General features: G+C 45.1%; 1 protein-coding gene across 4 annotated transcripts in view; it reads left to right on the plus strand.

Moving 5' to 3' along the window:
• LOC143961707 (CD209 antigen-like protein C) overlaps nt 1-24,676 on the plus strand; it is a 321,050-nt gene that overhangs the window by 50,428 nt on the left and 245,946 nt on the right. For 2 of the 4 annotated variants that reach the window (XM_077471028.1, XM_077471029.1), the window contains exons 3-5: nt 266-376; nt 5,951-5,992; nt 9,699-9,740. The exons of 1 other annotated variant lie outside the window; for it this stretch is intronic. In XM_077471028.1, coding sequence (XP_077327154.1) covers nt 266-376; nt 5,951-5,992; nt 9,699-9,740 — 195 coding nt within the window. The remainder of the gene's footprint in view (nt 1-265; nt 377-5,950; nt 5,993-9,698; nt 9,741-24,676) is intronic. One more of the 4 variants, XM_077471032.1, reaches the window with a different exon arrangement.

Consider the following 24,676-nt stretch of genomic DNA (forward strand, 5'->3'; position numbering starts at 1 on the left):
TTCAATTTTTTATAAATAAAAGTGGGCCAACAAGCCCTAAAACAGACTTCCTGAATCACGTGGGCCCACTGTAACACATCTACCACTGAGCTATACAACCCCCAATATCACACCTATTATCACCTACTATTACAGGTTTGTATGTTGAGGTGGATCACACAGATAGTTCAGGATGAATAAAAAATGTCTTTATGTGAGATAAGAATTCTGGAAAATTATACCGGCTGATACACGCAGGATTATTCACTATCTTCTCTGTCTGTAGAGATTCCGGCTGCCAGGAGTACAGAGTACCGGGCAACACTGACCCTGGGGGTCCTCCTAACTTTGGCCTTCATTGCTTTGGTCATCCTCACCAGTTTCTTCTTCATTTATTGTGAGTATCTCTATACTATTTATCAATTTTCGTTCACTTTGTTATTGTATCTACAAAAGAAAAAAACAGAGAGGGAACAATTATTATCAGATGATTGCATTAAACATACGGTTTTGTTCCACAGCAGACAGGCAAGGATGTATTTACCATCATGGTTCTTGGGGGTCATCACCTTGGGTGGAAAGGCTGGAAAGGGCAGCACCAAGGGAAAGTAATAGAAGAGGAACCAGGGGACACAAATGAGTAGGGATGTTCTTTGGGTTTGCCATGCATTTGTCCCAATCCCAACCTGTTTGGAAAACGATTGAGCAATGTGGCAAAAGCTTTGTCATTCATTTATTGGTGGCATTGCTGTCCCCCACTAAATGACACCTAGAAACCTCACTGGATCATTTACCACTGAAAACAAGCCAAAGGGGTTCCCGGATGACCAAATATGGTCTTGACTATATTTGGTCAATGACCGGTTGGTTTGCATTCAGAAACTGACCTGGAAGCTTATATCTGATGGGATTAGTGACAGGGCAGCATCATTGTGATTTGGGGTTATGATGTTATCAGGTCCTTGAGCATCAGTCATTGGTCATTAGTCTAAATATTATTTTCTATTCTATCATAGTCTCATCTATTATTGTCTATTCTAATATCTTGTAGTCTATTTTATTATTCTATTATTTTATCTTCCATTCTATTCTTTTTTAATTCTAATCTATTCTATTCAGTTTTATTTTATTCTATTCTGTGCTATTTAGCGTTCTGAAGGAATCTTATTTCACTTTTATACAGAGAATGAGCTGTCATGTGTAGGGCATGGGCATGTCTCAGTCCCAAATAATACATACACAACAAGACCATTGCCCATGGGACAGCCATGGGACAGCTAAACATGTAAAATATACAAGAAATGTTATTACAAAAACCAAGTATAGCAAACATTTAAAACCAAATTCTCATACACACTGTAGTTTCCAAATATAAATGCACATGCATAGCCATCATTGAGTAAGTAACATATTGTGTTGAACTTCCGATGCAATAAATACTCTGTACTAGTTCTCTCTACGCATTTCGTGAGATATTGACTCGCTTCCTCAGGAGAGGTACAGATAAATATCTAAAAATAATAGATATGTTATTGTAAAAAATAAGAGCGGGGGGGGGGTTGAGAACAGGGAACTAACACTGATGCAAAAAAAAAAACAAATAAAAAAAGAAAAACGACTTACGCATTGGCTTGATTAAGTTGGTAAACCTCCACACATGTACAATTGTTAAACAAGTTGTATGAGATAAGCAATGCTTATGGGTGTGGATCAGTGTGTTGGCTGGGCTGAGTCGCCCACTGGTTCACGTGGTTCAACACGGGCATTGTGAAGGGAAGGGAATCCTCTGGGCACTCCTTACCTCTGGGCTCTTATGGCCCTCTGTCTTTCCATATACTACAGTGCAGGCCACTGTGATGACAACGAAGGGCACTATGGAGAGTGCTCAGGCAGTGGGAACTAAAACAGCCATAATTTTCACCAGTGGCAGCCCGTCCATTAGGGGTGCATGGGTGCCGCCCCCTATCCATGCATCCGCCCCTAATCTACATGCAGGGCGTTGGATGCATGGATTCCAATGGGGGTGGGAGGCTCTAATAGGCTTCAAAAAAGGGTGGCACTGCGCCCAAAGCCCACACAGTTTTGTGACAATAGCGAATGAATATTCTCTATTGTAACACTGATTCTCCTCTCAGCCGAACAAGAAGCAGGTCATCCCCATAGGCCGAAAGGAGAAGCAATCTTATTGGCCAAGAGGGAGGAGGAAGAGGGAGGAGACGCACGGCCTGAGGAGAAGCAGGGGAAGACCGACCAAGCCCACCAGCCTCCACTGTGACTCCAGGGATGGCTCACCCTAAGGCAAGGAGGCCGTCCGTCTCCTGTACGGGTGGTGTTCCATGCATTCATGTCTGTTTCCTGGAGTGGCCTTGTCTCCTGCCAAAGGGGGGGGGGGGGGTTTAAGATGATTTGCCGCCATCCCCAAAATTATTGAGCACCAGCCGCAACAGATTACCAACATGGAAGAAACCAATCTAAGAAAGCAGTATATCAACCACCCAGCATCATTACAATAAAACCAATGTGCAAAAGAAACAAAGGGGAGGGTGTCTAGGAGCATTAGGTGATATTGGAATAAACATTTATAGTGCATACATGTGCCCAAGGAGTAAGCATAATGTGAATAAGTGCTACTGTAGCTTAGCTTACAATATATGGAGTGATAAATTAAAGTGATAGAGGTGAATAAAAGGAATGAGTTATCTTTAAAACCGAAAGTGAAGGAATAAACAGACCACCTATAAGTCAAAAAGTGAAAAAAGACAGAACATCAGACCTTCAGGGCCAGCAAGACCCATAAAAGTAAATAAATAAAAAAAAACACAAAAAGTCGAAAAGCCCATTAAATGCTATTCCAGAAAAAAGTATAACAACATGCTACACGATATTCTACAAAAATGTGCATCCTAAGTGAAGAAAAGACAAAAGATATGGACATAGGTAGTTACCCTGAAAGCATTCAGACCAATAGAGATCCAGAACAACACCACCAGGTCCAACCTCACAGGGAAGGTGGCTGGCTGTGGGGTGCGCCTGGTTAAATAGTCCAAGTAAGGGTCAGTCCCCACCTCTGCAAAGTCACATTGATGGGAAACTGCCAAGGGGCTCATGCTGAAACAATGGCGTTGGACAAACTACCACCATAATGGCATGGCTGAAGGAACAAAAAGCAAATGGGGCGACGCACACGAGATAAGTCATCATGCTATGCACCCCCGCAGGGGAAAAAGCGCATTGCGCACGCGTGAAGAAATCCATGCATGCGCAAACGCAATCGCACTATCGTTAAAGCACGTACGCTGGATACCCAGTGTAAGTCCCAAAAATGTGAAGTCAGGTGAAGTCAGGATGTGACGTCAAGCCCTCCTGCCCACCGATGCAGAAGCAAGGAGGGAGGCGTGAAGCCACACAATCACCTGGGGACACAATACCTGGGGAGGAAGTGGATGACAAAACCAATCCCAACAGTATTGCGTGGAATAGAGGGCTTGCAACTACTCGGGAATGAACACACTAACATCAGTGGTGGGAAGGAAAAAGAAACACACAAACCCCAACATCGTCTCTGTATGTCCAGATGTCACATCTTCTAGTCATATTACACTGGCAATGGATGTAACAGACAGTATAACAAATAACAATCAGAAAAATTACATTATACAGGTAAATAGGGCTTAAATGAAGTAGCCTAATTCAAACCCAGGGAAACAGTTGCCCCGAGCGAATGTATCCATCTCATTTCTCTCTACAGGAAACATCAATCCCAATCTCCCCCTTGAGGATCCAGTTCTTCACTTTTACACCTTACTGTATTTATTGCAATTAGTTTCCATTTCAAATTCTGATTAATTTTCAAATTCAAATTTGGATAATGTGTTTTGTTATTGTCAGAAAGCATGACTCAGACTGAGACCGAAGAACAATTAAATCACACTTGTTTATTAAAAATAAAAGGTACTTAGAAAAAGCGTAGTCAAAGCATAGCCAGAGTCCAGTAACCAGATCGGGTAATCAGCCAGGCCTGAAGTCAGGGATCCAAGGAGAGCAACTGCAAGCAGGATAAGGAGCCAGGAGGGATGTCAGCAAGCCAGTCTTGAAACAAACAGCAGGAGATGGTTCCTTGTGATCTGACCAACGCGAAGGCAGAGGAGACGTGAGCTGGAAGGCTTTAAATAGGCAGGTCAGACATGCATCATTGAGAACAGCTGATAATTGTGGAGAGAGAAGAGAGCTGGCAATTAGCTGACAGCTGAGTGGCCAGCCCAGAGAAGGAAGGGCTAAACCAGCCCTGACAGATATTAATGTATTATGGATTCCTTGAATTGTGTTACTATATTGTAAGTAAAATAGATTGTTGAGAATTGAATGTTGTGTTAATTATACTGCTGACTTCCTCCTAAATAGCATTGTAGAAAACCTGCATCAATTGCATTGGGGAATGCCCACTTGGACTTTTTGAGTGGCAGAATAAAGAATATATGTAAGATCAAAGTTAAGTAAAAGGCACAATAGTGCCAACTTTATTAATATATAAAGGTAGAAAAAGTGTATATATCATGCAAACATGCTCATCTAAAATAAGTTGTAACAATACATCAATGAATTAGCATATAATACATCATAGAATAACCCAAACTTGTTGTTCTAAAATGCCACCCAAACCAGATGAGGTCAGCAGATTATATGTTCCACCATGTACCCGACATGTTTCGGAAATGATTGCATTGTTGTACATTTTCCTTCCTCAGGGGTGGTTTATTATAAAGCAAAATTGGGTTGTTATTTTCTTATCTGTAACATAAATATAAAGGTTTAATAGTGATGGCATTTTAATATATGAAACAACATCAAGCAATCTGTTGTAAAACATTTACAGAACCAAAAGTACTTACATATTAGATTAAATTTCAATAATTTCTGAAACATGTCAGGTATAGGGATGAGCCGAACACCCCCCGTTCGGTTCACACCAGAATCTGCGAACGGACCGAAAGTTCGCACGAACATTAGAACCCTATTAATTACAATGGACGCGAACGTTTGAAATCTAAAGTGCTAATTATAGCGGCCAATATGCATGTTATTGTCCTAAAAAGGGTTTGGGGACCCGGGACCTGCCCAGGGGACATGTATCAATGCAAAAAGAGGTTTTAAAAACTGACGTTTTTTCTGGAGCAGTCATTTTAATGATGCATAAAGTGAGAAAAAATGTGAAATATTACTTTAAATATCGTACCTGGGGGGTGTCTATGGTATGCCTGTGAAGTGGCATGTGTTTCCCATGTTTAGAACAGTCCCTGCACAAAATGACATTTGTGAAGGAAAAAAATGCGAACGGCTCACAAAGTTCTGTTTTCGACGGACGAACGGTCGATGTTCGATTCGAACATGGGTTCGAATCGAACACCGGGCTCATCCCTAGTCAGGTACATGGTCAAACATCTAATCTGCTGACCTCATCTGGCTTGGGTGGCATTTTAGAACTACAAGTTTGGGTTATTCTATGATGTCTTATATGCTAATTCATTGATGTATTGTTACAACTTATTTTAGTTGAGCATGTTTGTATGATATATACACCTTTTCTACCTTTATATATTAATAAAGTTGGCACTATTTTGCCTTTTTTCCTTTATGTCGACCTTATATATATTCTTTATTCTGCCACTCAAAAAGTCCAAGGAGGCGTCCCCCAATGCAATTGATGCAGGTTTTCTACAGTGTTACTATATTGTGATTTGGAAATGTGGATTCGTCCGAATCTCCAAATGAAAGTTTCATCTGAAATGTTATTCGTAATGAAATGAAACGCTCATGTCTACGACTTACAATACCCACAGTGGACATCAAAAATACCCAGACAACTTTCATGCAATCTCCTCAATATACCTTAAAGTTTTTAAAAGAACATTTGCAGATGTGGGTACTAAACATCGAGAAAACTCACTGATACGATTTTCCTTTTCCTTTTCAGACAAAAGTATAAAAGAAGAAATGTCACATCTGAAAAATAGCAGTGAGTATAACATTCAGAGTTTCTTCTGTAATTCGTTCTTCTGATGAAGTTTAGTAAGGCCTCGCGCACACTGGACATTTTTCTGCTGCTCCCAGGGGGCGTTTGGTATTTTTTACAGCCTCTAAATACCCCTCAATGATAGCCTATGTGTTAATGCACACACAGGAGTTTACAAAAGTTTAGAGGTAGGGGCTTTTAAAGGCAGAAAAAAAACCCCCACTGCTGCCAGCATGTCCACGAGTAGCGGAGTTATGAAGGAAAAAATGCTTGATGTAAATGCATGCCAAAAAGTTTAAACATGCCTAAGCACTAGGCATTTAGAGCTTGACCATTAATTTATTTTAATGGGCAGAAAAAATTATTTTCCGGCTATTGAAATTAATCAATGGCCAAAGCTTGAGGTGCCTAAATGTGCCTACACTTGTCATGCGAGTTTACAAAACTCTTCTGCCGCCAAGAGGAGTCTAGGAGACTTACCAAAATGTCTAATGCAGTCCAGTGCATAAGGCCTAAAAGTAAAAAAGATTAAATTCTGTGTGGGAGGAGGTAGTGGAAGGAGATCCTCCATACATAATTCTGTGGAGGAGGAGGTAGTGGAAGGAGATCCTGCATACATAATTCTGTGGAGGAGGAGGTAGTGGTAGGAGATCCTGCATACATAATTCTGTGGAGGAGGAGGTAGTGGAAGGAGATCCTCCATACATAATTCTGTGGAGGAGGAGGTAGTGGAAGGAGATCCTGCATATATAATTCTGTGGAGGAGGAGGTAGTGGAAGGAGATCCTCCATACATAATTCTGTGGAGGAGGAGGTAGTGGAAGGAGATCCTGCATACATAATTCTGTGGAGGAGGAGGTAGTGGAAGGAGATCCTGCATACATAATTGTGTGGAGGAGGAGGTAGTGGAAGGAGATCCTCCATACATAATTCTGTGGAGGAGGAGGTGGTGGAAGGAGATCCCTCATACATAATTCTGTAGAGGAGGAGGTAGTGGAAGGAGATCCTGCATACATAATTCTGTGGAGGAGGAGGTAGTAGAAGGAGAACATTCAAATATATAATTCTGTGGAGGAGGAGGTAGTGGAAGGATACCCTGCATACATAATTCTGTGGAGGAGGAGGAAGTGGAAGGAGATCCTCCATATATAATTCTGTGGAGGAGGAGGTAGTGGAAGGATACCCTGCATACATAATTCTGTGGAGGAGGAGGTAGTAGAAGGAGATCCTCCATATATAATTCTGTGGAGGAGGAGGTAGTGGAAGGATACCCTGCATACATAATTCTGTGGGGGAGGAGGTAGTGGAAGGAGATCCTGCATACATAATTCTGTGGAGGAGGAAGTAGAAGGAGATCCTGCATACATAATTCTGTGGAGGAGGAAGTAGAAGGAGATCCTGCATACATAATTCTGTGGAGGAGGAGGAAGTAGAAGGAGAATGCATATGTTTTTTTATTTTTTGCAGAGCTCTGAAATTTTCCTGTGAACTGTGAAATTGCAGCACACAAATAAATACATAGATGGTGGAGAAATGTCCAAGCCTGCAAAAAAAGAGGGACCTCTAACTTTTAACTCCACAGGGTGCAAGACACACAAAAGTCTGCCTAGGCCAAAGCCAGTCTACCAGGTACTTGGTGAGGGGCTCTCCTGTAGAGAGATGCCTCACTGTTGGGAAGTGGTTAAAGGATAGAGAACTTCTCCCACATCAATGTAGGTTCCCATACCCTGCACCCTCCATCGCTGTGCATAGAAAACAAACAAAAAAATAACACACATGCAGTGCTAATACCTTTGATAATTTTGTGCAACATGCAGATACACAAGGCAGGCCTTTTAGCCAGTATTAAGATTCTCTCTCTCTCCTCCTCCTCCCTTTTCTTGTTTTTCTAAGCTCTCTTTATCTATTTTCTTGTAAACAAAATGTATTCTGTACAGAGCTCAATAGCTCAAGCTTAAATATACTGTACATACACAACTGAAATTGTTAGGGAAGTGACTCACCCTTCTAATGTCACTTTCTGAATCAATTTGAAGTTTTAATGTGGGTCGTGTTCTGAACAACTGTTGTTCTGAGCAGTCACATGTTTTCTGCGTAGCCTGGTCACCCTTCCTGTGGAGTAGGGATGAGCTTCGTGTTCGAGTCGAACATTATGGGCCGTTCGCGCCAAATTCGTGTGGCGCTCACGACCCACAATGCACTGCATCATCGCAGTGCATTGCTGGCTCATGATTGGCCAAGCATGCTGGCCAAGCATGCACTGTGACCCCGCATGCTTGGCCAATCACAGCGCTAGGAGCGAGGAGAGCCATGATTGGCCACAGGCAGGATGCCTGTGGCCAATCATAGCTCAGGCTGTGTAGTACATGCCCCACACTATATAAAGCCGCCAGCGCGGTGGATTTGTGTAGTGTGTTGGCGTCTGAAGCAGTTAGTGGGTGTTCTGTGTACCTTCAACACAGTATACACCGATCGTTATCGGCCGATTTTCGATCTTGCTCTTCTGTAGTGGTTGTTATCTGCGTGCCCTGACCGCAGTATACGGTTTTCCTGTGCCCACCCAGAGTAACTGTGAGGACTTATAGTGTTGTGGCACCAGCACCACAACCACCAAAGGTAAATTTTTCTTCCACTGTTCAACAATGGCATGTAATTACAATTCTTGATATAATCGTTCACAGCAAGGCGCTCTAGCGCCCACCAAGAGTCAATTTGAGGGCTTACAATGTTGTGGCAAAACCAAAACCTTGTTCCGCCATTTCTGCAGATCATATAGGGCAGGCCCCTACTTTCAAACATCCAACTTACAAACATCTCCTACTTGCAAACGGAAGGAGACAACAGCAAGTGAGATGAAAAAAGATGGACGACAAAACAAATTATACAGGGGTGATAACCCTTCCCTATGTTTTCCAAAAAGCTTAAAAATAGATTTTTTGACTGGAGCTACACTTTAAAAATGTACCAGTTGAAAATAACAAACAGATTCAACTTAACACAACAAACCTACAGAGACCCTGTCTTGTTTGCACCGCCTGTATACTGCTGTTCTGAGTATATAGGGCCTGGGGGCCACATGTATTTCCTTTTTTTTAATATGGGTACGGGGTTTCCTTTAATATGCGTACAAGACCCAAAGGGGCTGATAATGGGCAGGGATGGCTACCCATGCCATGTTTCTCAATGATTTTCAACCATATTGCAGGAACCAGATATAACATTAAAACCGCAAGCAGTTTTAAATGGTGTTATTTCAATTTAATGTCATTTTGTGCAGGGACTGTTCTAAACACGGGAAACACGTGGCACTTCACAGGCATACTACAGACACCCCCAGGCACCATATTTAAAGGAATATTTAACTTTTTTTTTTTTCACTTTAATCGTCATTAAAATCAGTGCTCCCGCCAAAACGGCCATTTTTAAAAACATTTTAGGCATTGACCCATGTCCCCTGGGGCAGGAGCCAGGTCCCCAAACCCTTTTTAGGACAATATCTTGCATATTAGCCATTAAAATTAGCACTTTTAATTTTGAACGTTCGAGTCCCATAGACTTCAATGGGGTTCTAAAGTTCGTACAAATTTGGGGTCCGTTCGAAAGTTCTGGTGCGAACCGAACCGGGGGGTGTTCGGCTCATCCCTACTGTGGAGTTTTCTCTGTTTCTGATTTATATTTACTTTTTTTTTTTTATTATATTTTTTTTTTAGATTCTGGATTGACAAAGGATGTGTCTGATCTGCAAAAATCAGGTAATTATAGGAAATCTATTAAATTGTATGAAAAGCTAAAATCTTTTTTTTTTTGGATACAAGAATACAAATCAGAAGGAGATCCTGCATACATAATTTTGTGAAGGAGGAGGTAGTGGAAGGAGATCCTGCATACGTAATTCTGTGGAGGAGGAGGTAGTGGAAGGAGATCCTGCATACATAACTCTGTGGAGGAGGAGGTAGTGGAAGGAGATCCTCCATAAATAATTCTGTGGAGGAGGAGGTAGTGGAAGGAGATCCTGCATACATAATTCTGTGGAGGAGGAGGTAGTGGAAGGAGATCCTGCATACATAATTCTGTGGAGCAGGAGGTAGTGGAAGGAGATCCTGCATACATAATTCTGTGGGGGAGGAGGTAGTGGAAGGAGATCCTGCAAACATAACTCTGTGGAGGAGGAGGTAGTGGAAGGAGATCCTGCATACATAATTCTGTGGAGGAGGAGGTAGAGGAAGGAGATCCTGCATACGCAATTCTGTGGAGGAGGAGGTAGAGGAAGGAGATCCTGCATGTGTAATTCTGTGGAGGAGGAGGTAGAGGAAGGAGATCCTGCATACGTAATTCTGTGGAGGAGGAGGTAGTGGAAGGAGATCCTGCATACATAATTCTGTGGAGGAGGAGGTAGTGGAAGGAGATCCTGCATACATAATTCTGCGGAGGAGGAGGAGGTGGTGGAAGGAGATCCTGCATACATAATTCTGTGGAGGAGGAGGTAGAGGAAGGAGATCCTGCATACATACTTCTGTGGAGGAGGAGGCAGAGGAAGGAGATCCTGCATACGTAATTCTGTGGAGGAGGAGGTAGTGTAAGGAGATCCTGCATACATAATTCTGTGGAGGAGGAGGTAGTGGAAGGAGATCCTGCATACATAATTCTGTGGAGGAGGAGGTAGTGGAAGGAGATTCTCCATACATAATTCTGCGGAGGAGGAGGAGGTGGTGGAAGGAGATCCTGCAGACATAATTCTGTGGAGGAGGTAGAGGAAGGAGATCCTGCATACATAATTCTGTGGAGGAGGAGGCAGAGGAAGGAGATCCTGCATACGTAATTCTGTGGAGGAGGAGGTAGTGGAAGGAGATCCTGCATACATAATTCTGTGGAGGAGGAGGTAGTGGAAGAAGATCCTGCATACATAATTCTGTGGAGGAGGAGGTAGAGGAAGGAGATCCTGCATACGCAATTCTGTGGAGGAGGAGGTAGAGGAAGGAGATCCTGCATGTGTAATTCTGTGGAGGAGGAGGTAGAGGAAGGAGATCCTGCATACGTAATTCTGTGGAGGAGGAGGTAGTGGAAGGAGATCCTGCATACATAATTCTGTGGAGGAGGAGGTAGTGGAAGGAGATCCTGCATACATAATTCTGCGGAGGAGGAGGAGGTGGTGGAAGGAGATCCTGCATACATAATTCTGTGGAGGAGGAGGTAGAGGAAGGAGATCCTGCATACATACTTCTGTGGAGGAGGAGGCAGAGGAAGGAGATCCTGCATACGTAATTCTGTGGAGGAGGAGGTAGAGGAAGGAGATCCTGCATGCGTAATTCTGTGGAGGAGGAGGTAGAGGAAGGAGATCCTGCATACGTAATTCTGTGGAGGAGGAGGTAGTGTATTGAGATCCTGCATACATAATTCTGTGGAGGAGGAGGTAGTGGAAGGCGATCCTGCATACATAATTCTGTGGAGGAGGAGGTAGTGGAAGGAGATTCTCCATACATAATTCTGCGGAGGAGGAGGAGGTGGTGGAAGGAGATCCTGCATACATAATTCTGTGGAGGAGGTAGAGGAAGGAGATCCTGCATACATAATTCTGTGGAGGAGGAGGCAGAGGAAGGAGATCCTGCATACGTAATTCTGTGGAGGAGGAGGTAGTGGAAGGAGATCCTGCATACATAATTCTGTGGAGGAGGAGGTAGTGGAAGAAGATCCTGCATACATAATTCTGTGGAGGAGGAGGTAGTGGAAGGAGATCCTGCATACATATATCTGTGGAGGAGGAGGTAGTGGAAGGAGATCCTGCATACATATATCTGTGGAGGAGGAGGTAGTGGAAGGAGATCCTGCATACATAATTCTGTGGAGGAGGAGGTAGTGGAAGGAGATCCTGCATACATAATTCTGTGGAGGAGGAGGTAGTGGAAGGAGATCCTGCATACATAATTCTGTGGAGGAGGAGGTAGTGGAAGAAGATCCTGCATACATAATTCTGTAGAGGAGGAGGTAGTGGAAGAAGATCCTGCATACATAATTCTGTGGAGGAGGAGGTAGTGGAAGGAGATCCTGCATACATATATCTGTGGAGGAGGAGGTAGTGGAAGGAGATCCTGTATATATAATTCTTTTTTTTTTTTTTTAAAACATTTTATTGGGAGAAACAAGGGAAATAACAGAAGCACATAGGAAAGTAAAGGACATTCCATCATATCCTACGGAAACACATATCCAATGGCTGTAAAACAGCAAATATCATGAACAGTTATCAGAGTTAACATATGAACACTTACATGCACAATCGAGAAAATAGATCTAAACCACAATTACCTGGGAGGTGTGACGTAGCCAGATCATGGGTGGTACTCGAATAAGGGTGGATCTAATCTCTCTTCGTAGTTGGAGTACCTTCCCCAGGCGATTTTCAAAGAGGCCCAGTATTATGGTGACACGTAAAGAGTAAATAATGACATCAGGGTACAAAATACACTTCTTATACTACTCCTGATAAACTATCACATTGGGATTCTTCAGACGTACTTGATACAGTATTGTATCTGGTTTCCGTATTTTACACGTTGAGATGCACGTCTTCAAATTCTCAGGAATGACTAAGCGTGGGAGGGGTGAGGGGAGGGGGTAAACAAAGGGTCAGAGGCAGAGGAGGGGAAAAAGGAGAGAGAGAAAGGAAGAAAAAAAAAAAGAAGGAAAACATGCATGCACACGGGGGGCACATATAAGAGTAGGATGTTAATCCCTTAAAACACGGGGGAGAATGTCGCTCTCTGCTAAATCATCGATTCTGCCACTTCCCCCATCTCAGAGGCTGCCTTAACATGTTCGTGAGGTATTCCGTGGAATAGAACCTAATTATATTCTTGTTGATGCCATAACTCCAGTGTCCTGTATATATAATTCTGTAGAGGAGGAGGTAGTGGAAGGAGATCCTGCAGACATAATTCTGTGGAGGAGGAGGTAGTGGAAGGAGATCCTGCATACATAATTCTGTGGAGGAGGAGGTAGTGGAAGGAGATCCTGCATACATAATTCTGTGGAGGAGGAGGTAGTGGAAGGAGATCCTGTATATATAATTCTGTAGAGGAGGAGGTAGTGGAAGGAGATCCTGCATACATAATTCTGTGGAGGAGGAGGTAGTGGAAGGAGATCCTGCATACATAATTATGTGGAGGAGGAGGTAGTGGAAGGAGATCCTCCATACATAATTCTGTGGAGGAGGAGGTAGTGGATAGAGATCCTGCATACATATATCTGTGGAGGAGGAGGTAGTGGAAGGAGATCCTGCATACATAATTCTGTGGAGGAGGAGGTAGTAGAAGGAGATCCTCCATACATAATTCTGTGGAGGAGGAGGTAGTGGAAGGAGATCCTGCATACATAATTCTGTGGAGGAGGAGGTAGTGGAAGGAGATCCTCCATACATAATTCTGTGGAGGAGGAGGTAGTGGAAGGAGATCCTGCATACATAATTCTGTGGAGGAGGAGGTAGTGGAAGGAGATCCTGCATACATAATTCTGTGGAGGCGGAGGTAGTGGAAGGAGATCCTACATACATAATTCTGTGGAGGAGGAGGTAGTGGAAGGAGATCCTCCATACATAATTCTGTGGAGGAGGAGGTAGTGGAAGGAGACCCTGCATACATAATTCTGTAGAGGAGGAGGTAGTGGAAGGAGATCCTGCATACATAATTCTGTGGAGGAGGAGGTAGTGGAAGGAGATCCTGCATACATAATTCTGTGGAGGAGAAGGTAGTGGAAGGAGATCCTCCATACATAATTCTGTGGAGGAGGAGGTAGTGGAGATCCTGCATATGTTTTTTGTTTTACAGAGCTCTGCAATTTTCCTGTGAACCGTGAAAATGCAGCACACAAATAAATACATAGACGGTGGAGAAATGCCCAAGCATGCTTAAAAAGAGGGACCTCTAACTCTTAACTTTCCATGGTGCAAGGCACACAAATGTCTACCTAGGCCAAAGCCAGTCAACCGGGGACTTGGTGAGGGGCTCTCTTGTAGAGAAACCTCTCACTGTTGGGAAGTGGTTAAAGGCCAGAGAACCTCTTCCACCATCAATGCAGGTCCCAATACCCTGCACCCTCCAGAAAAAAAAAACACACATGCATTGCTGATACAATTGATAAATTAGTGGCAAGTGCAGATACACAAGGCAGGCCTTGTAAACGGTATTATGATTATCTCTCTCTTTCTGCTCATTTTTCCTTTTTTTCTAAGCTCTCTTCATCTATTTTCTTGGAAACAAAATGTATTCTGTACAGAGCTCAATGGCTCAAGCTTAAATATACTGTACATACACAACTGAAATCGTTAGAAGTGACTCACCCTTCTAATGTCACTTTCTGAATCAATTGTAAAGCTTTAATGTTGGTCGTGTTCTGAACAACTGTTGTTCTGAGCAGTCATGTGTTTTCTGCGTAGTCTGATCACCCTTCCTGTCTGTTGAGAGTCTTGTTGTCCAATGTTTCTGATTCATATTTACTTATTTTTTTATTATATATATTTTTTTTAGATTCTGGATTGACACAGGATGTATCTGATCTGCAGAAGTCAGGTAATTATAGGAAATCTATTAAAGTGTATGAAATGCTAAAAGCATTTTTTTTTTGGGATAGAAAGCATTAAAAGGATTAGAATCTCGCTGAGTTTATTTATTTGTGGTCTGTGTCCCCACTTGAGGAGTTCCACCCTGTATATCTGTCCTGGTGACCATTGTTAATTAGACAGGAAGTGATGAGAAATGTTGTTACAATGTTCAGCCTCTTCAGCTTTGTGTTTTCTCTTTCCAGTTACCAACATAACAGATGATCTGAACAAGATAAAATTGATTATAAATAAAGGTAAGCATTCGGCGTTCCTTATTGGGCAGCAGAGTGGCTAAGTGGTTCCACCTAGCAGAATTACAGTCAATGGTTTGAATCCCAACCATGGCACTACCTGCCTGGGTTTCCTCTGGGTACTTCTAATGCCGCGTGCACACGATCAAACAAGCGGGTGAAAAAGTCCGGCAAACTCAAGTCCGCCAAACAATCCCCCTGTGTGTAGCCTCCGGCCTACTTTTTTGACCCGAAAGTACGGCGGACTTAGAATGCCATGTTGCACTCCAATCTTCCCGTCGGACTCGCATTTCGGCGGACAATCCGGCCGTGTGTGTGCCAGACCGCCGTACTTTTGAAATGAGCGGACTTTTCCCGCCCGGAGAAAAGTCCGCTCATTTCGAGCGGGTCTCCAGGTAGGCGGGGCCCGCGAAGGATACGTCGCTGGCCGCGCCGTCTGGTATGGACTTAAAGGGGAACTCCAACGCCGAAAAAAATCGGTGTGGGGGTCCCTCCTAAGTCCACAACAGACCCTTGTCCGAGCACGCTACCCGGCCGGCCAGGAAAGGGGGGGGCGAGCGAGCACCCCCCTCCCCTCCTGAGCCATACCAGGCCGCGTGCCCTCAACATGGGGGGTGCCTTGGGGAAGGGGGGCCGCGTGGCCCCCCCACCCCAAAGCACCTTGTCCCCATGTTGATGAGGAAAAGGGCCTCTTCCCGACAACCCTGGCCGTTGGTTGTCGGGGTCTGCGGGCGGGGGGCTTATCGGAATCCGGGAGCCCCCTTTAATAAGGGGGCCCCCGGATACCGGCCCCCCACCCTATGTGAATGAGTATGGGGTACAATGTACCCCTACCCATTCACCTGTAAAATAAAGTACAAAAAAAACACAACACACGAGATAAAATAATTTATTGCACAGCTCCGGGGGTCTTCCGTCTTCGGGGATCTTCTCGCCGGACTCCTCCGCTATCTTCTTGTAGCTCTTGAGCCCGGCATTCTTCTTCGTCGCCGCGGCCTCTTCTTCCGACTTTGGGGTCTTGTCCCCCTCTTCGGTTCTTCTGCCGGGCCACCGCGCCTTCTTATAGCTATTTTACAGGCGGTGGTCCGGTCTTCTGTCGCCGCCGTCGCCGCCGCCTTCCGTTCTTCTTATTCTTCTTCTCCAGGAGATGTTGACTCGACGATCTCTCCGGCCGCAATGCCAGGGACGCGCTGCGCTGCCACTTATATAGGGACAAGGAGCGGTGTCACATGGGTTGATGTCACATGGGTTGGTCACATGGGCTGATGTCACATGGCGACAGTCCCAGCATCCTCCGGGACTGTGACATCGTAAGGGGGCGGGGTCACCATGTGACACCAACCCATGTGACATAAACCCATGTGACACCGCCCCTTGTCCCTATAATAGTGGCAGCGCAGCGCGTCCCTGGCATTGCGGCCGGAGAGATCGTTGAGTCAACATCTCCTGGAGAAGAAGAAGAAGAAGAAGAACGGAAGGCGGCGGCGACAGAAGACCGGGCCACCGCCTGTAAAAGAGCTATAAGAAGGCGCGGTGGCTCGGCAGAAGAACCGAAGAGGGGGACAAGACCCCCGAAGTCAGAAGAGGCCGCGGCAATGAAGAAGAATGCCGGGCTCCTCCGCTAGTAAAAGAGCTACAAGAAGATAGCGGAGGAGTCCGGCGAGAAGACCCCCGAAGACGGAAGACCCCCGGAGCTGTGCAATAAATTATTTTATCTTGTGTGTTGTGTTTTTTTTGGTACTTTATTTTACAGGTGAATGGGTAGGGGTACATTGTACCCCATACTCATTCACATAGGGTGGGGTGCCGGTATCCGGGGGCCCCCTCATTAAAGGAGGCTCCCGGATTCAGATAAGCCCCCCGCCCGCAGACCCCGACAACCAACGGCCAGGGTTGTCGGGAAGAGGCCCTTGTCCTCATCAACATGGGGACAAGGTGCTTTGGGGTGGGGGGGCCGCTTCCTCAAGGCACCCCCCATGTTGAGGGCACGCGGCCTGGTATGGCTCAGGAGGGGGGGGGGCGCTCGCTCACCCCCCTTTCCTGGCCGGCCGGGTAGCGTGCTCGGACAAGAGTCTGTTGTGGACTTGGGGGGGAACCCCACACCGATTTTTTTCGGCGTTGGGGTTTCCCTTTAAGTCCATACCAGGCGGCGGGGCCAGCGACGTCTCCTTCGCGGGCCCCGCCTACCTGGAGACGCGCTCGAAATGAGCGGACTTTCCTCCGCGTGTGTGGGCGAGTCCGTTCATTTCAAAAGTAGGGCGGATAGTACGGCAGACTTAGTACGCCGTATTAGTCCGCTGAAAAACTGCCGTGTGTGGGCAAGTAGCCCGTTCGGAAAGTCCGACAGACAGTCTGGCGGTAAGTCCGCCAGACTAAGTACGTCGGACATACCACTACGTGTGTACGTGGCTTTACACACTCCAAAAGAATGCTGGTAGCTTAATAGGCTTTTCTCTAAATTGGCCCTAGTATGTGTATGAATGTGACTTAGGGACCATAGATTGTGAGACTGATGAGAATGATGTGAATGTAATACACATATATATATATATAAATAAATAAATGTAAAGCACAGCCTAAATTGACAGCTCTATAGTACCTGAACTATGAAACAGAAGCCCAGAAGGTAGCTAACTCCACCCTCCTTCTTACTCCCTGGTCTAATGCAGAGCTAATGCTATGTGTGCTCCAAAACCAGGTAGCAAGGGGTCCCTCAGTGGACCTTTATTTATGTGGTTCCACCACAAATCTTTATGGGGTCCATCCATGGACCTTTATTTATGGGGTCCCACCATGGACCTTTTTTTGCTGTCCAACCAATGATTTTTATTTATGGTGTCCATCCATGGACCTTTATTTATGGGGTCCCACCGTGAACCTTTATTTATGAGGTTGAACCAAGGACTTTTATTTATGGTCTTCCTCCATGAACCTTTATTTATGGGGTCCCACTATGGACCTTTTTTATGGAGTCTCACCAAGGATCTTTATTTATAGGGTCCATCCATAGACTTTTATTTATGGTATCCCAACCTGGACCATTATTTGGGGCCCCACCATCAACCCTTATGTCAGACATCCCTTTATGGAACTTTATTTATGGGGGTTCCACCATAGACCGTTATTTAGGGTCCCACCACGAACCTTTATTTATGGGGTCCAACCATGAACCTTTATTTACAGGGTCCCATTATGAACCTTTATTCATGGGGTTTCACCATGGACCTTTGTTCATCCTGAGTAAAGTCCAGAGCATTCAGTAAACAAATACTGAAGTTGTATTTCTTCTTCTCCATCCATTGCACTCCTTTGTGTTGGTTAAGGTGGCAATGACGAAGCTGTGGGGATGGCAAAACTGATCTCAGTTGCCAAAATTGTGCTCCAGTTTGCCCATTACAATAGAACAGGTAGGTTCCTTCACCTGCTAATGCTTACTGTTACCTGTTATTTATTGTTAAATTTAACAGAAACATTTAATGTCTTCATCGCTCTAAGGGAAGGGAGGTTCTCAGACATAGAAAATCAAGTTACTTAACTGTTCACAGTTATATCAAACACATAAGAGTTTCCCCTTATGTCCGTAACATTCCTCTTTGCATCAGAGTTCCCCTTTACATAAGGATCCTCAGAGTTCCCCCTTGCACTGTAGAGGGGCATCCCATAGAGTTTGATGTAAAGGGGATGATGTGAAGGTGGGACTCTGGTGACCACAGTGACTCCCCCATAGATTCTGTGTGGCCTGGTTGGTGCTGTCACACTGACCTCACCTCTTCCATTGCTCAGATACAGGGCAGACTCAATCAGACAGACCTTGGCTTTGATCCATCACCTCTTCTCTTCACCTCTTGGTGCTCCCACTCCCCCTCTTTATATCCCCCGCCCATTTACCCAACCAGTTTATCATCTCTAGAGCCCTGTTTGGTGAGCTGCTGAAAAACAAGTAATTTGTATCCCATATTTGCAGCTTTGGACACCATATTGTTGAAGACTAGGGATGAGCCGAACACCCCCCGGTTCGGTTTGCACCAGAACTTTCGAACTGACCGAAAATTTGTGCGAATTTTAGAACCCCATTGGAGTCTATGGGACTCGAACGTTCGAAATAAAAAGTGCTAATTTTAATGGCTAATATGCAAGATATTGTCCTAAAAAGGGTTTGGGGGCCTTGCTCCTGCCCCAGGGGACATGGGTCAATGCCAAAATTGTTTTTAAAAACGGACGTTTTTTCGGGAGCACTGATTTTAATGATGATTAAAGTGAAAAAAAAAGTGAAATATTCCTTTAAATATCATGCCTGGGGGGTGTCTATAGTATGCTTGTGAAGTGGCACGTGTTTCTCGTGTTTAGAACAGTCCCTGCACAAAATGACATTTAACGGAAAAAAAAGTCATTTAAAACTGCTTGCGGTTTTAATGTAATATCTGGTTCCGTCAATATGGATGAAAATCATTGAGAAAAATGGCATGGGTAGCCCCCCCTGCCCATTACCAGCCCCTTTGTGTCTTGTACGGATATTAAGGGAAACCCTGTACCCAAATAAAAAAAAGGAAAGGCGTGGGGCCCCCAGGCCCTATATACTCAGAACAGCAGTATACAGGCGGTGTAAACAAGACAGGGACTGTGTAGGTTTGTTGTGCTCAGTAGAATCTGTTTTTAATTTTGAACTGGTACATTTTAAAAGTGTAGCTCCAGTCAAAAAATCTATTTTTAAGCTTTTTGGAAAACATGGGAAGGGTTATCACCCCTGTATAATTTTTTTGGCCCTCCGTCTTTTTTCATCTCACTTCCTGTTGTCTCCTTCCGTTTGCAAGTAGGAGACGTTTGTAAGTTGGATGTTTGAAAGTAAGGGCCTGCCCTATATGCTCTGCAGAAATGGGGCCCTAAGGTGTTGGTGTTGCCAAAACACTGTAAGCCCTCAAAGTGACTCTTGGGGGGTGCTGGAGCTCCCTGCTGTGAACGATTATATCAAGAATTGTAATTACATGCCATTATTGAGCAGTGGTAGAAAAACTGGGCCTTTGGTGGTTGTGGTGGTGGTGCTGGTGCCACAACATTATAATTCCTCACAGTTACTCTCGGTGGGCGCAGGAACGGGCCCTGCTGTGAAATTTTATATCAAGAATTGTAATTACATGCCCCTGTTAAACGGAGGCTGAAAAATTGGGCCTTAGGCACTGCTTGCTGCTTGCACAACACTGCAACCTCTCCCATATACTCTATTTGGTGTGCAGGAATGAGCCCTGCTGCAAAGCATTGCATCAAAAATTACAATTACACACCCCTGTTAAACAGAGGCTGAAAAATTGGGCTGGCGGCATCACCCAGAACCAAAAATGTTCTTCCAAAATATCAGCGGGATCATTGAGGAGGAAGAGGATAGTCAGTCAACATAACAGGACAGTCACTCAGCATCAGCATAGGCAGTCTTGAAGGGATGTGACATTTCCAAAAAAAATATTCGGTTACATCAGCTTCAGGTGCTTGGTAGCTGTTGGTGATCCAAGACTGATTCATCTTTATGAAGGTCAGTCAATCAACTGAGTCGGTGGACAGGTGCACCCTGTGATCGGTTACAAAGCCACCAGCAGCACTGAAGGTGCGTTCCGAAAGAACACTGGACGCAGGACAGGCCAGTAGCTCAATTGCATACTGTGCAAGCTCTGGCCAGTGATCCATCCTCAAGACCCAGTAAGCCAGAGGATTTTCGGTGGGAAAGGTGTCCAATTCTGACCTTTCTCCTAGATATTCCTGCACCATGTAAATCAGACGCTGGCAATGGTTGCTGGAACCGATCATACCTTGGGTCTGCGGACTAAAAAATTGTCTGAACGCATCGGTCAGACAGCCACCTTCACCTTCTGATCGAAGCCTCAGCAACACGTTGTCCAGGACCAGGAGTTTGTAACCTCCCAGTCTCTGGGAACGCATTGCACAGACCTTTCTGCAAGGCCTCCCGGAGATGTCTAATCCTCTGCTCCCTCTGCAATGGCAAGATAAGGTCGGCAACCTTACCCTTGTACCGTGGATCAAGGAGAGTGGCCAGCCAGTAATGGTCCCTCTACTTGATCCGAAGAATACGGGGATCCTTCCGCAGGCTTTGCAGGATCAGGGAGGCCATGCAGCGCAGGAGTCCTCTGGGTCACTAAGGACAACGTGATCGACAGCCACCTCCTCCCAGCCACATAGAAGTCCATGGGTTTCTTGGGACTGTAAATCATCATCATAAAAGACTGCTGCTGCTGCTGATGCTGAGTGCCAAGCTCCACCTCCATGCTGAGTGATGGATGGGACATCAGGAACACTGTCTGTATAAAGGGGGCCTTGAGAGGCAAGGAAGTCCTCCTCTTCCTGCCTCTGTTCTGCCTCAAGTGCCCTGTCCATTATTCCATGCAGCGTATGCTCCAACAGGTGGACATGTGTTCGACTCGAACACCAAGCTCATCCCTATTAAAGACTAACCCAGACCTGAGTATATGGGCAGACTTCAACAAAATGGCGCCGGTAATAGAGAAATTGACTTGGTGGGGGGGGGTCGAGCGAGAGAGATCTGAGGGGGGAGATGTCCTGTCCAGGCTGCTGGGTGGAGTGTGGCTCTGTGGACATTTTGGAAGATTTTCATCTCATCAGCTGTTCTGTGCAGAGTATGGCTGTGTGCTGGCCTACCACCCTACTTTCTACAGATGTCACTGCATGCCCGTCTTGGCCCTCGAACACTATTTGGTCCTGTGGCCCTCCATGGTGGTGGAATGCCAGGCCCTGGTCACAAATGGACCTTTGCAACCCCGGTAGTTCTGCCACTGGAATCCAAAGATATTATTAAACTGTAAATTAACTCCCTCTCCTAATGTACATCTGGGACCTTTCATTCCATGGCATCATTGATAGGAAGCGGCCACATTACACATTGACTATGCCCATTCAAAGTTTCATCAAGTCTCAATTGATGTAGCATGAAGTAACTCATGACTGAACATCATCATACTGTAAGATAACATTCAGATAAAATTATTGAGGAAGAAATTACACAACTGAAGGCTAATAGTAAGTATTTAATGTTCCCTGATTGTTTTCAATTTGGTTTTGCAATTCGTTCTCATGAATACACAGAAGTGGTCTAATGGAAATGCATTCATAATTCTGTGGAAGAGGAGGTAGTGGAAGGAGATCCTGCATACATAATTCTGTGGAGGAGGAGGTAGTAGAAGGAGATCCTGCATACATAATTCTGTGGAGGAGGAGGTAGTGGAAGGAGATCCTGCATTCATAATTCTGTGGAGGAGGAGGTAGTAGAAGGAGATCCTGCATACATAATTCTGTGGAGGAGGAGGTAGTGGAAGGAGATCCTGCATACATAATTCTGTGGAGGAAGAGGTAGTGGAAGGAGATCCTGCATACATAATTCTGTGGAGGAGGAGGTAGTAGAAGGAGATCCTGCATTCATAATTCTGTGGAGGAGGAGGTAGTAGAAGGAGATCCTGCATACATAATTCTGTGGAGGAGGAGGTAGAGGAAGGAGATCCTGCATATATAATTCTGTGGAGGAGGAGGTAGTGGAAGGAGATCCTACATACATAATTCTGTGGAGGAGGAGGTAGTGGAAGGAGATCCTCCATACATAATTCTGTAGAGGAGAAGGTAGTGGAAGGAGATCCTGCATACATAATTCTGTGGAGGAGGAGGTAGTGGAATGATATCCTTCATACATAATTCTGTGGAGGAGAAGGTAGTGGAAGGAGATCCTGCATACATAATTCTGTGGAGGAGGAGGTAGTGGAAGGAGATCCTGCATAAATAATTCCATGGAGGAGGCGGGTAGTGGAAGGAGATCCTGCATACATAATTCTGTGGAGAAGGAGGTAGTGGAAGGAGACCCTGCATACATAATTCTGTGGAGAAGGAGGTAGTGGAAGGAGACCCTGCATACATAATTCTGTGGAGGAGGAGGTAGTGGAAGGAGATCCTCCATACATAATTCTGTGGAGGAGGAGGTAGTGGAAGGAGATCCTGCATACATAATTCTGTGGAGGAGGAGGTAGTGGAAGGAGATCCTGCATACATAATTCTGTGGAGGAGGAGGTAGTGGGAGGAGATCCTGCAGACATAATTCTGTAGAGGAGGAGGTAGTGGAAGGAGATCCTGCATACATAATTCTGTGGAGGAGGAGGTAGTGGAAGGAGATCCTCCATACATAATTCTGTAGAGGAGGAGGTAGTGGAAGGAGATCCTGCATACATAATTCTGTGGAGGAGGAGGTAGTGGAATGGGATCCTTCATACATAATTCTGTGGAGGAGGAGGTAGTGGAAGGAGATCCTCCATACATAATTCTGTGGAGGAGGAGGTAGTGGAAGGAGATCCTGCATAAATAATTCCATGGAGGAGGCGGGTAGTGGAAGGAGATCCTGCATACATAATTCTGTGGAGGAGGAGGTAGTGGAAGGAGACCCTGCATACATAATTCTGTGGAGGAGGAGGTAGTGGAAGGAGATCCTCCATACATAATTCTGTGGAGGAGGAGGTAGTGGAAGGAGTTCCTGCATACATAATTCTGTGGAGGAGGAGGTAGTGGAAGGAGATCCTGCATACATAATTCTGTGGAGGAGGAGGTAGTGGAAGGAGATCCTGCAGACATAATTCTGTGGAGGAGGAGGTAGTGGAAGGAGATCCTCCATACATAATTCTGTGGAGGAGGAGGTAGTGGAAGGAGATCCTGCAGACATAATTCTGTGGAGGAGGAGGTAGTGGAAGGAGATCCTCCATACATAATTCTGTGGAGGAGGAGGTAGTGGAAAGAGATCCTCCATACATAATTCTGTGGAGGAGGAGGTAGTGGAAGGAGATCCTGCATACATAATTCTGTAGAGGAGGAGGTAGTGGAAGGAGATCCTGCATACATAATTCTGTGGAGGAGGAGGTAGTGGAAGGAGATCCTGCATACATAATTCTGTGGAGGAAGAGGTAGTGGAAGGAGATCCTGCATACATAATTCTGTGGAGGAGGAGGTAGTAGAAGGAGATCCTGCATTCATAATTCTGTGGAGGAGGAGGTAGTAGAAGGAGATCCTGCATACATAATTCTGTGGAGGAGGAGGTAGAGGAAGGAGATCCTGCATATATAATTCTGTGGAGGAGGAGGTAGTGGAAGGAGATCCTACATACATAATTCTGTGGAGGAGGAGGTAGTGGAAGGAGATCCTCCATACATAATTCTGTAGAGGAGAAGGTAGTGGAAGGAGATCCTGCATACATAATTCTGTGGAGGAGGAGGTAGTGGAATGATATCCTTCATACATAATTCTGTGGAGGAGAAGGTAGTGGAAGGAGATCCTGCATACATAATTCTGTAGAGGAGGAGGTAGTGGAAGGAGATCCTGCATACATAATTCTGTGGAGGAGGAGGTAGTGGAAGGAGATTCTGCATACATAATTTTGTGGAGGAAGTAGTGGAAGTGCATTCTAGAGCCTTCTAGAATCACAGTGGGTGAAAGAATAGAAAGGCAGCCTCAATATGTATGGGGATCCAGCCAATTCCTGGGGAGGTGTGACCAGAAGGTGGCTGGGGATACCATAAATGGGCTGAGGCTTGGGAGTGTGGGTCCTGTGTCCAGTCCTGCAAGAGGAGTCCCCTGTCTCGGACATCTGCCCCTAATGCTACGCTGATGGGAACATTGCCTGGATGTCATTGAGGTTTCTCTTTTCTTTTTGACAGATAGAAATTTCTTTCGCTGGTTTTTAAAGGAGAAGAATTGTCAAAATTCATTTGGTCCTACTTCTCTTATGGATCACAGGAGTGCACTTCATTCTGTACTCCTGTGACCTGTATTCAGCTGACAGCAGCTAAGCCAG

Source organism: Lithobates pipiens, unplaced genomic scaffold, assembly GCF_037356315.1.
Source record: "Lithobates pipiens isolate NorthernLeopardFrog02 unplaced genomic scaffold, aLitPip1_a1.2 Scaffold_8, whole genome shotgun sequence".
Lineage (NCBI taxonomy): Eukaryota > Metazoa > Chordata > Amphibia > Anura > Ranidae > Lithobates > Lithobates pipiens.